Source organism: Mixophyes fleayi, chromosome 9, assembly GCF_038048845.1.
Source record: "Mixophyes fleayi isolate aMixFle1 chromosome 9, aMixFle1.hap1, whole genome shotgun sequence".
In the NCBI taxonomy this organism is placed as follows: domain Eukaryota; kingdom Metazoa; phylum Chordata; class Amphibia; order Anura; family Limnodynastidae; genus Mixophyes; species Mixophyes fleayi.
Genome location: NC_134410.1, coordinates 37,351,674 through 37,364,012, shown reverse-complemented (window position 1 = coordinate 37,364,012; position 12,339 = coordinate 37,351,674). Strand labels below are relative to the sequence as shown.

The 12,339-nt window shown below is 38.6% G+C and overlaps 1 protein-coding gene across 1 annotated transcript; it reads right to left on the bottom strand.

Moving 5' to 3' along the window:
* Positions 1-8,907: 8,907 nt before the first annotated feature.
* On the bottom strand, positions 8,908-12,105 carry LOC142101820 (zinc finger MYM-type protein 1-like). Its single transcript, XM_075186261.1, has 3 exons — positions 12,043-12,105; positions 11,818-11,911; positions 8,908-11,578 (listed from the first exon to the last, which is right to left on the bottom strand). The coding sequence occupies exon 3, from the start codon at positions 11,563-11,565 to the stop codon at positions 8,908-8,910; it is 2,658 nt and encodes an 885-aa protein (XP_075042362.1). The 5' UTR covers positions 11,566-11,578; positions 11,818-11,911; positions 12,043-12,105.
* Between the last annotated feature and the right edge of the window lie 234 nt (positions 12,106-12,339).

Below are 12,339 nucleotides of genomic sequence, written 5' to 3'. Positions count from 1 at the left end.
TAAAAAAAAATGATTTTAATTACTAAAATGACGTCATTTCTAATGGACTAGAAATTACGTCATTTTAGTACCCAGAGGTCCCCCTGACAGCCGGCAACGCACCGGAGACACCGCTGGCTAAAAATAAGTAAAGTAAACATTTGTTATGTATTTTTTATTAATTAAAATCATTTTTTACACTTTTTTTTTTGTAAAACCCGGGTCGGGCAGGTGCAGTATGAACCCGCCCGACCCGGGAATCTTCTTATCTATACTGCCCTGTGCCCCGGCAATATCCCGGGTTAACAACCCGGGATATTGCCGGGGCGGCAGTATGAAAGTGGTATTAGTGGACTGACTCCTCTCCACATCAGGTTGGACACTGTCTTGATCTTGTATTCTCTAGACTATGCTCAGTTTCTGATTTCCTTAACACTCCCTTCACTCTTTCGGGTCATCAACTTATCAGCTACAAGCAAGTACTTTAAACTGTCTGCTGTCTAACTCTACCAAGCCTACTGATACCTGCAGAAACCTTAACTCTTTTAACCTTCAACAGTGTTCCACCTCTCTTCAGCACGTTCTCTCCCTAATTTCTTCATTGTCATCTCCTGATATGGCAACACCACATTTTCACCAAATCCTAATAGTATACAAAAGTATATAGTTAATTATTCTGTTCGTGTATTAATAAGTAGTGCTTCAAACAGGAATCGTATCACTCACATTCATTGTATCTGTCTCCACTGATCCGGGACTCTGTCTTCTTTGGTTATAAGCCATATATACTTTTGGGCAGATTTAAAATTGTAACACATATGAGACTGGAGGATCAGCATAACAGAATTAATTTGACTAGGAATTAGCAACAGCAGTGCACACTGAATTTTTATTCCATTCAAGACTATTAGGTTTGTTCAACAAATCTTGTAATTATGGGCCCACATACAAAAATAAAAAGACTGCTGATTGATTATCCTAAACATCGGAATTGTTGCTTATCCAGAGCCGTCTCATTGTGGAACTGCGTGTTTACCATCTCACTGCCTGATATGTTTCTTATAATTCTATTGCTGGCAATGCTTTTATATATCAATTTTTAGATTTATTTATAAATATGATTCACTCAACTGAGTTCTTATTTGCCAATTGATGATAAGTCATTGTGTTTATATATATGTATAACCGATTAAACAGAGTATTTGATTAATTTGGTGACCAGAAATCCATATATTTAATATTTATATATTTCTATCTACTGTGTATTTTGAGTTTTAATATTGTGTGGCGCTGCAAGAGCTTTTTTTTTCTTGTGTACACTTTTTAGAGGAGAGTAGCAACCTCCTTCTTTGCAGCTACTTAATTAGAGTCAATGTAATTTATTGTTATCTAATTTATTGTTATAGCACCATTTTTAGAAGGTTTAATGAGATCATCAACTGCTAGAACCTCTTCAAAATATGTTCATTTTAACTGCAGCCCCTTTCCAAGGAACCAATTTTGTTCCAGAGTAGTCGGTTGCCCCCAGGACTGAAGCTCGGATAGTAGCAGTTGTTGATCCAGTACATGCCCAGTGAAGTGGACGGAAAATGGTAGGATGTAGTGAGGAACCTGGATATTATAGGCAGAACTCAGAGCCAAACAGACAGGGGTTAATGTAGAGTAGTTTGGCACTTGTCTGATGGAGTGGACAGCTCACAATAGCAGGTAATGAGCAACCAGAATGTATTTGGTAGAACTCAGAGTCAGACAGGCAAAGATCAGGAGTAAAGAAGACAGCAGAATCCTTTAAACAAGTCAGGAGTCAGGGCAGGTAGAGTTATGGGAGCAAATCTGTTTAACAAAGCCAAGAGTCAGGAGTGGCAGCAAAATCCTAAGAACAATCCGGGTCAATAACAGAGAACAGAACAGGTCATTATAAAAGACACACTAGGTCAAGCAGGAACTTTCACCAGCACTGGCATGCTGTCAGGAAGAGGTTTATAAAGGCAGCAGCACCAATCAGAACTGCAGGATGATTAGCTGCATGGGTGTGGTAAGTAATAGCACAGCTGCCAGACTAGGAGCTGAAGAGAAGCTTGTTGCTATTTACCTAGCAACCAGCTGAACAGCCGTATTGATCCTACACATGGATGCAGCAGTAATGCACAGCTGACAGCTCAGATAAACAGAAGAGATCTTATTTCTTAACAATATCTCAGCATTTCCAACTAGTACAAGGGAATGACATTGGACATAAATGAAACAGAGGAAAGGGAAGCCCCAGTAGGAATTCAGAATACATTTCCACTAGAAAAAGGCGGTCACATTGGAGGTAAAAGAAACGGACAGAAGGTGCAACCCTAGATAGGTATTAGGATGGCAGGTTAAGAGAATATATAGATGGTAAAACCAAACATTTCCTACTACTGTAACAAGATGCATTGAATGTAAATGAAATAAACAGAAAGATCAGCCCCAATTAGGAAGTAGGATGGCAGTATAATACTATAAACATATATGCAAAGCCCAATATTTCCCATCAGTACAATGAAATGACATTAGACCTATATGAAATAGATGGAAGAGCAGCCCAAGATGGATAGTAAGATGGCAATATAATAAAGATACATGTGAGCAGAGCCCAGCATCTTCTACATGAATAATATGGTGCTGGCAAGGATGCCATGGACATGGTGGCATAGGAATGTCACTTTTGCAGCTGAAGTGCGTTCTTTGAAAAAGTTTCCAGTGCACCATCAGCAACAGCACTCCATGACAGCTCTATGACATATGTAGCGTGCCTGTGTCTCTAACCGTCAATCAGCAGAAAGTGGCATTATGCATTTTAGCCTATGGATTAGGTTTCAGGCTCAAATTTGGTATCTTCCTCAAATCTTTCATCTTCACCGTCATCATTATCATCATCATCATCATCATCAGTCAGCACTGATGTCAATTCCTATTGGAATCAGATTATTGTCAAAACATTGCTAATTGTATGAATCAAATCCAATAATAGTTCATATAGAGGATTACTAGTTTTTCTACACTTTTGGGACATAGCCTCCTGAAACGATGACTTAAAAAGATTCCGGCTTTATTGAATATTCTTTCATAGTACACACTGCAGGATCGATTGCTTAGACAGAACAAGGCCAGTCTATGCAAGAGACTCCAATGAGACTTCTTTATCTCCCAATTTTTAAAGGTTGTCTCTGATGTAAAATTTTTCTAATAGCATTAAAATAATCTTCCACCATTCGAGCAAGAGAGAATGTGCGTGATGTTGCTGATATATTACAAGATATTTGGGCACCTGGTTTAAGTCTGGCCAGGTAGGAGCATTGCTAGAAAAAAGCTGAATTCGAGGCTGTTTCATGTGCCACTTGAGCTGACAACTTATTCACACTATTTATCTGTTAGAAACAAAGACAATTTGCTGAAAACTAGAGCCAAGCATGGTTTACAAAATGTAGTGATCTGATTTCAATATGCTGCAACCCTTAGGTCCTGGTAAAGAGTTTAAAGAACATAATCAAACAAGTCAAGCTATATAGGAGAATCACTTATTTTCATATAGTACTTCAGTTTCTATAGCTTATAGTTTTCCAGTAGTTTAATTAGTGGTATGACTTGACTCCGGCTGTCTGAAAGGATGCTCCAGTGATCTGGCATACAGTAACATATCCCAACTTTCCTTATCATATAGCTTACTGTGTTGCTTATGATGGCTTGTTGCTGCATCTCAAATCGCTTCAGTTGATGGCATAGCAGATAATTAATGTTTTCAAGCTGTTACAGTGTTCCAGAATAACAAAAATGATTAGAAATTGTACATGCCACAACCAGAACCTCTTACAATGACTTCTCTTTTTATTTTTCATTCTGGATCTGCACGTTTTTTGTGTGTGCATGGTATATATTGAAATTCGCCTATTTGCAGTCTGCCTGGTTTGACTACACCCATCACAGAGGTGCAGAGTCTTACAGAGTGAAGGTTTTTGCCAGAGAACCCCGCAAAGAGGTTTGGGCTTCGCCCCGCAGGTTTCGGTCCTCCAAATGGGTACTAGGTAAGACTGACAGGAGAAGCTGATATGGTCAACAAGGAGTGACCAGATAAAGAACGGTTTCTGGATAGCAGGAGAAGCTGAGAAGCATATAGCACAGTATACCAGGATCTGCTGAATAAGAATGAATAGATGATACCAGGATATCAAGATTAGCTGAGAAGCATATAGCGCTAGATAACAAGACTTGTTGAAGAGGCACGGATACAGGATACCAGGTTAGCTGAGAAGTTTATGGCACTGGATAACATGACTTGATGAAGATACATGGATACAGGGTACCAGGATACAAAGATGATCTGAGAAGCATATGGCACTGGATACCAGGACTTAATAACTAGACAAGTATACAGAACACCAGGAAAACAGGTTCGCTGAGAAGCATATGGCACTGGGTTCCAGCACCTGATGTATAAACACAGATACAGGACACTAGGATAGTAAGATAAGCTACAAAGCATAGGGCACTGGATACCAGGTGCAAAGATTCGAACCAAGGGCTTCTGCCTCTGTGGACTGCTGCTCTACTGACTGAGCTATTCTGGCTGCTGGACAGTTTCTTGGCTTTACTCTGTGTTCCAGATCAGTCCCAGTGATCTCCTGATGTTCCAGCATACCTTAGCTCCACCCCCTGACTTCCTATAAAAGCCTAGCCAGTTCCTGTCTCCAGTGTCTGATTATTGTGCTCTTTGCCTGTGATCTAGCTCTTGTTCTTTTTGCTCTTCCTGCTTCCAATAATCAACTACTCGTGTACCGATGTTGGCTTGCCCTCGACTTTGCCTCTTCCTGAACCCTTGGATCTCTTGCCTCATTATGTGCTGAACGCGGCTAGGTTTGAACATTCTTACCCTCTATCTCTTTGTGGCCTGCCTTCCTCCCTGCCACTGGGTTCCTAATCAGTCTTCGGACCGTTACTCCAGGACCTAATGACTAGACAATGATACATAATACCAAGAAAACAGGTTAGCTGAACAGCAATTGGAACTGGGTTCCAGGACCTGATGAATAGACAAGGATACAGGTTACCAAGATAGTCAGCCAATGTCTGAATAGGAGAATTTCTAGATGATGTTTGATATCGGACGCTGGGTGGACCTGTCGGTGCCTATAGAAGGCCCGACGGAGGAGACCAGGTCTGCACACCGGACCCCATTAAGTGAGCATGAAAGTTGCTTGTCTGTGAATAAACTGTTGTGTGCTAGTACCAGACTGAGAAGTAGACGTAGACATGATTTTTTTAGAGAAGTCTATTTGCAATTGCAACTTTGCAGGACTTCAGGAGAATGAGGATGAGGATGTAGACATCTGGCAAAGCTGCATTTATCTGCTGCTGGACTACCTGTTACTACCACTCCAGGGGCTATGTATCAATCTCCGATTTTGAATATCCCGCAATTTTCTCACGCGTATTTCATCACGCAGATGTATTAAAGTGAGATTTTATGTAAAATCGCCAGAGATGTCTTTCTGTCAAAATCACCATTTACAAAATCAATAGAGATCAAAGTCCCGACTGTTTGCCACTCTAGCTATACAAGTCTCAAATTTATGAAGCTATAGAGCCGCAGGTGCCCACGGCTGTCAAAAGTTTAAAAATAGATAAATGTTCAAAAAAAAAAGAAGCATGGGGTCCCCCATCTGAGCACTATTAACCCTAGTGCTGCCAGCCTACTGCTGGTTACTTGAAAATCGGGGAAAAATTTGCGAAGGGGCCCCCCTGATTTTCATGCAACCAGCACTAGGCAAATCAGCCCGGGGTGGGTGGCAACGTACCCTGACACCCATGCCTAACTAAGCCCTATAGTACCACAAAACAACATGTTAAATAAGCCACAACTGCCTGTTTAAAACCACAACATTTTAATAAAAATATTAAAACCCCAATAAAAACCCAAAACACCCTTTTTAATACCACATATATTTATTAAAAATAATGAAACCCCATATACTTATCAATTTGATGTCTTCATCTGTTGTCAGCAACTTTTAATCCAAAAATGCTTGGCCACCATGTTCCAAAATAATTTGTATTCCAAAATGTCCATGATTGAAATAACCTTTTTTCTGGCCAGTAGAGTCCCCTTGTTGATCTTCTTTTTGTCAGGCCAGAAGGGCCCCATAATTGTATTCCAAATCCAGAACATGCTTGGTTAAAAAAGTAAACCCTGTTTACAGACGCAGTAAACTTAGCTTGTATCTAATACAAGCTCCGATACGCAATGAGTTTAGCTCAGACGCAATCTCTATTTATAGTATAAGTGGTTTCCCCATGACAGCGTGGGAAAATCCCTTAGACTATAAATAGAGCTTTCAGAATAATTTGCACGGCATTAAGTATTATCATTGCAGATATTAATTTATATAAAAATATAGCAGTGCCTTATATCGGGTGGTGCAACCTGTACATGTATATTTAATGTAACAACAAAAAGAGCAAAAGAAAAGAAAACATGTTTAGATGGAACATTCAGTGATAAGTGTAAGTTAAACTAATATTCAAACATTATATGTAGAGTGTTCCCAAAATTGACCAGGGTATTGCTAGTAGCGAAATATTAAAATGAAGTGGTGAAAAAGATAGAATTAAAAAACTATTTTCTCATAAAATGACAGCTATGCCGCCAAGCCAAGCTGTGTTTATTATATAGTAAGTATATGCTTTGTATCAACATCTATATGTTACTACATGGTAATCATTTATTAAGTCCTCAAGCTGTGATCAATATAATAACTTTAATAAAGATGTACTAGCCACAATTTTCATCTGGTATTAGTGCTTCATAACTAAACATTAGTAGTCTTGGGCAATATAATAATTCAATAAATATATGGTCTAAATAAGCACACTTCTCAAAAAAGTCAAAGAGAGAACCTGTTACTAATATATGCAGGTGATCTCCTATAGCAAATGTAATTGGATCTACATATTGTGACTTACATTCCCTTTCAGCGACCCTCAGTCAGTAACCCCTGTAACACCACCATCGGTAATAAGATAATAGTTACATGCTATAATATTTTTTTTTAAGTGTGTTTCTTTAGACCATATATTTATGGAATTACTATATTCCCCAAGACTACTAATGTTTTGTTATGAAGCACTAAGTGTGATTAGATATACTAGCTAAAATGTATGGAACTATGGGAGTTCCATATATTTGGCGGAATTATCTTTTTGAAACTTTTGGGTTAAAGAGGAAGTTGCAACACCCAAGTGTTTGCTTATATAGTTACACTAGAGCCTTCACATACATAATCTTTAGACACCATGGTCTCATGTAGAGTTGGGCATATGCCTTATATTGGGTAAAATACGCATTTCCATACAGTGCACGCGCACCAAGAATGTAAATGCATATATTGGTATGCAGATTCGGCTGTATCTTACACTTTATATTTTAGAGAGGACCAACAGAGGAGAGAAAGAAAGAGCAAGCATTGGTCAAGTACAGTAAAGGCATTAACGTAATTGTAAATGTATCACAGGTGGACACATCAGCAGATACGCCACACCTGCAAATCAGGCGTATCACGGTGCTCAACCCTTGGTGCAAAGGGGGACTTATTTGGAACGACATCAAAACAAATCTAATACATACGTAGGTTTACTAGCCCCTTAAGTAATTAATTGTCCTTCACCTGCTTTGGCATTTTGTTAACGGATTTAATTTGTGTAAACTCTGCTCCAAGAGTTAATATTCATGCATGTTCTATATAACACAACTTTATATCTAAGTATAGAACAGTAATTACAGTCAAACAGAAATATATTAAGAGCACCAGTCATAACTATCCCCATAAAACTTCAAATTCCAGAATGATTGGATTCTAAATGTCATTCTGCCAAATTAGCAACATGTGAATCACGTGCAATATACCACCTTACATGATATATTTTTTGCTTTATTAAACTTTCTGCTGCATTTGTTATCTATCAGAAACAGATTTTTTATTTTTTCCAGCAGTCGGTAACCTAGAGTTATAAAGAAAAGATGCATGAATTTACTTCTTTCTGCGAAATAATCTACTCATGATGCCTTCCAGTCAGGGCTGCCAAGAGGAATTCAGGGCCCCGGTACAGAAACTTTATGGGGCCCCTTAAAGCAGGGAAGCAAAAATTTTGCCGCCGCTCTGCGGCGGCGGGAAAATTTGGGGCGTGGCTATGGTGGGAGTGGTCACACAATTGGGGCGTGGCTATGCATAATTGAGGCCGGCCCCATGTCTATCAGGTTAAAAGCACTAGTCCACCCTCCTACCGAAAAAACCTGCATTGCTGCGTACACCATTGGTGCAGAGCCCGATTGCCGGAGCATGACATATGTCCAAGCAGTCCTGAGTTACTCAGGACAGTGACCTAAAAATATATGTTTCAGTGTAAGATATGCAGATGTTATAATGAAAAAGACAAATATAAACAAAACAACTTTATTTGTTCTTTACACCAGACATGTATAAAATAAATACAATATATTTTTGTTACAGAAAGATAGAGAAACTTAGCTTTGGCATGTTAAAACTTTAAACATAAATATCAAAATAATTTAGGTGCAAAAAAATAAATAGTAAAATCAGTGCAACTGTAAATACCTCGGCCATAGAGACATCTCCAACCATGTGTAAGTGTCATATCCCCAGTTACACATTGACGTGATGAACTATGAAAGTAAACCAACATACAATATACATTTTCAAAACTGCCATTACATCTGACAGGTAAATTAAAATAAAATATATTAGGAGGTAGGTTCGGAACATATAAGTCACAATACAAAATTATGATCAGTGTTTCATTGAAACAAAAAACCTAAAAGACCCTTTTAATTCTTAATATCTAGGTGGCCAGACTTTTTCCAGCACTGAATTATAATATCTGGATCCATTACAGTAGAGCTTTACGAGCTTTACGACTTGAAAATAAATCGATAATACTTGAGAAATCGCAATTTCTGGCCAAGCTAGCCTCTATTGATAGCAGACCTAAATCATTTAAACGATTCTGAGTCATTGTTGATCTTAAAACATCTTTTATTCTTGAGAGACAACTGAAAGAGCGTTCAGCTTGAGCCACTGTTACGGGTATGGTGCAGAACAACCTTAAGGCAACAACAATATTCGGAAACAGGCGTTCAAGCTTCTGGTGCTTCAATTTGTTTAGGAGTTTGATAGGTGAAAGAGATTCTTCTCCTAAATTTGATTTGTATATTGATTTAAGGTGTATTAGCTCATCACAAATAGTTTGGGTAACATCATCTTCGTATCTTTTTGGAAGCTGGTTTGCCTTTTCTCTAACTTCTTCATCCTCTACCTCAGGAAAGAGCCATAAAATACTGAATAAAGAATTTATGGCTTTTGCTGCATCAAATCTTGTTGTCATATTGCCTATGACGCTGTCCAAAAGAATGTGAAATACTTTGCACTTGAACATCTCTTCTGGGGTTGAATTAGAGAAAGATTCTTCAGTTGATGATTCATCAAAAAATCTTCTCCTTTTTCTTTGACGTCTTTGCTGAAAAGATCTAAACTCAGTTGGTATATTTAAATTTTCAGCAACCAGTCTGGATTCATTTAAGAGAGCTTGCCAATTATTTCTAATTGCTTTTAATTCATCTACCAGACTGGAAAGATTTTCAACTTCTTTATCAATTGTGGTATTTCGTGCTTGCAAAACTGTGCTTCTGTAATTTATAGCTGTAAGGACTTTTAGCCAAATAGATGCCATCAAAACACAATCAAAAGAATCCAAATATATGCTTACAGAATCAAGATCTGTTCGAATTTCTGATGTTAGGTTAAGTTCCAACACTGACTCAATTGCCTTTTGGATCCCAGGAAGTCTTTCAGCAAAGGGTTTGACACTCTCTACCCTTGCAGACCAACGTGTATTTGACATGGAGTGGAGTGAAGCACCGATGTTTGCTTTCAAAATTTCCCACCTCTGAGGACTGCCACTGAATATATTATACAGCTTTTGTACAATGCCAAAAAATGTCACAACCTCAGGACAACATTCTGCTGCATGGACACCACACAGATTTAAACTGTGACAGGCACAAGGAGAAAAAATAGCCAGAGAATTTACTTGTAAAATTCGAGCTTGGACACCTTTGTATGCTCCACTCATGTTAGAACCATTGTCATAGCCTTGTCCACGACAATCATTTATTGGAATATTACGTTTTTGAAGCGTTTCCAGAATTAAATCTGCAATAGCTTCCCCTGTTTTTTTATTGCAGTTGACAAATTCCAAAAATCGTTCTAAAACTTGATATTCATTGTTTACGACAAGAACATAACGCAAAATGAAGGTAGTTTGTTCCATGTGTGCTGAGTCTGGTGTTGCATCTACAATAATAGAAAAATACTTTGCATTTTCTCTCTCCTTTAAAATGCAGTTAAACACATATTCGGCACAACATGATATGAATTCATTTTGAATTTCTGCTGACAAGTAATGTACTTGTAATCTTTTTTTCTCCATTTGTGCCTGTTTTACTTTTTTCAAATGCTCTGCAAGCAAAGGGTCGTAGTGGCTTACAACTTCTAACATTCCTAGAAAATTGCCATTTTTTGGATGTCCAATTAGGTTGCTTGATCCTCTAAAAGCCAGTCCACGTTCTGCAAGAAACAGAACTACATCCAGAAATCTTCGCAATAAGGCTTTCCAAACCTCGGTTTCATTCTGGATTTTGTGCCATAATAAACTATCAACTGTCATGTTTTTTTCAAGATTGGTTTGCAAATCTCGCCAGTCTACATAACATGTACGATGGTTATTACTATTTTCATGGTCAGGTATTTTATTGTACAGTTTTTTATAACCTTTCGAAGGTCCCCAACCGATTTCTGTTGTCAAAACTGAACGATGTGTTACTGGGAGCTTGCTGAATAAAAAACAGGGAAAGCAGAACAAAGCTTGCTTACTCTTACTCCAAACTAACCAGTCGCGAGGATATTTTTCTTTGTTTGGTAAGTGAAAATTTAATATATAAAAAGGAAATTGGCTGCCATGTTTATCAGGTGGGAAAAAGGTTGGGTGTGGTTCTGGTCCCTGTCGTACGGCATCTTCTATTTGGGCCACTGAGAAACCTGGTTGCAGAAGGCCTATATCACATTTCAATAGCTGCCTGTTGCTATCTAATTCGATATCAGATGCCCCCTCTGAGTAAGCTGTGGAACAAACCTCAGTAACATCACCTTTACGTGCAGAAGTTAAGTGTGCAGAACTTGTATGTGGTTCTGAAATCAGTGTAGTGTCTGTGCCAGAAGCACATGTTAGCATACTACTTGAACCACTAACATCATCATCATCATCATCATCATCAAGAACAATAACAGTTAGATTTTCATTAACTTCATCAATTCCACTTGTTATTGTTGAAGATCCAGCCACCTCCTTCTGACCTTCATGCTCAGACAAATGAGAGGAAACAGTAAATCCTACACTTTCAAGAGTTCTCCGACCTTCACTGGTCCTTTTGTCTTTTGCTTTTTTTTCTTTACGTTTCTGGGCGCCAGATTTATGATGATACAAATCCATGGCGAAGCTTCCCCTAAAATGAATATATATAAATATATATATTAGGGGTATGTAGGAGGAATTGCTGCTTAGTTTCTGTCTGCCTCATCAAGACTTGGACGTACCTTGGTAGCTACATGGAAGCTAAATGGCGTCTTAACTAATTGCAGTATACACATGATAATGGAAGAAGCAGTCACGGGTTTGGATTAGATCTCTAAGTATACCTCTAAGCAATGCAAATACCTTATAGTTTATAAGAAAACAGCTTACCTTGTTTGTGGTTGAGATCAAGTTGCTCCAGGCTTCACCGTTTCCCCCTGAGGTCACCGAGCTGTGCTCTTCCTTGTAGTGGTGGATGTCAATTCTACCCGGACAAAAAGAATTTGCATTTTTGGCATATATAAGCACATACATACACTAAGACACAGTTGTGCCTTATTCAGTTGCGCGTGTTGTATCTTGTGTGTATAAAGGTCTGTGCATGCTCTATCCTACCTGTTATTACAGCTTCCACAGTCTGCTGCTGGTTTCTTGTCCGGTCACTGGAATGTTGGGGTCTGTTTGGAAAATGTATAGGTACATGAAATATGCAAAAGAGAGCAATAACTGAACACTGTACATAACACAGATCACGCAGTATATAGGGGCACTTATGTGTGACATTACATTTCTTGCAAAAATGCTAGGAGACAGTTGAAGGAGGAGGATGTAGTGCATGTACTGTATTGCATACATTGTACTACTCACAAAGGGTGCATGGCTTTGTCAAAATAGGGGTGTGGTGGTCCACCG

What these genes read in the sequence shown, in the direction of transcription:
- LOC142101820 (XM_075186261.1), bottom strand. Translation starts at nt 11,565, where the DNA reads ATGGATTTGTATCATCATAAATCTGGCGCCCAGAAACGTAAAGAAAAA.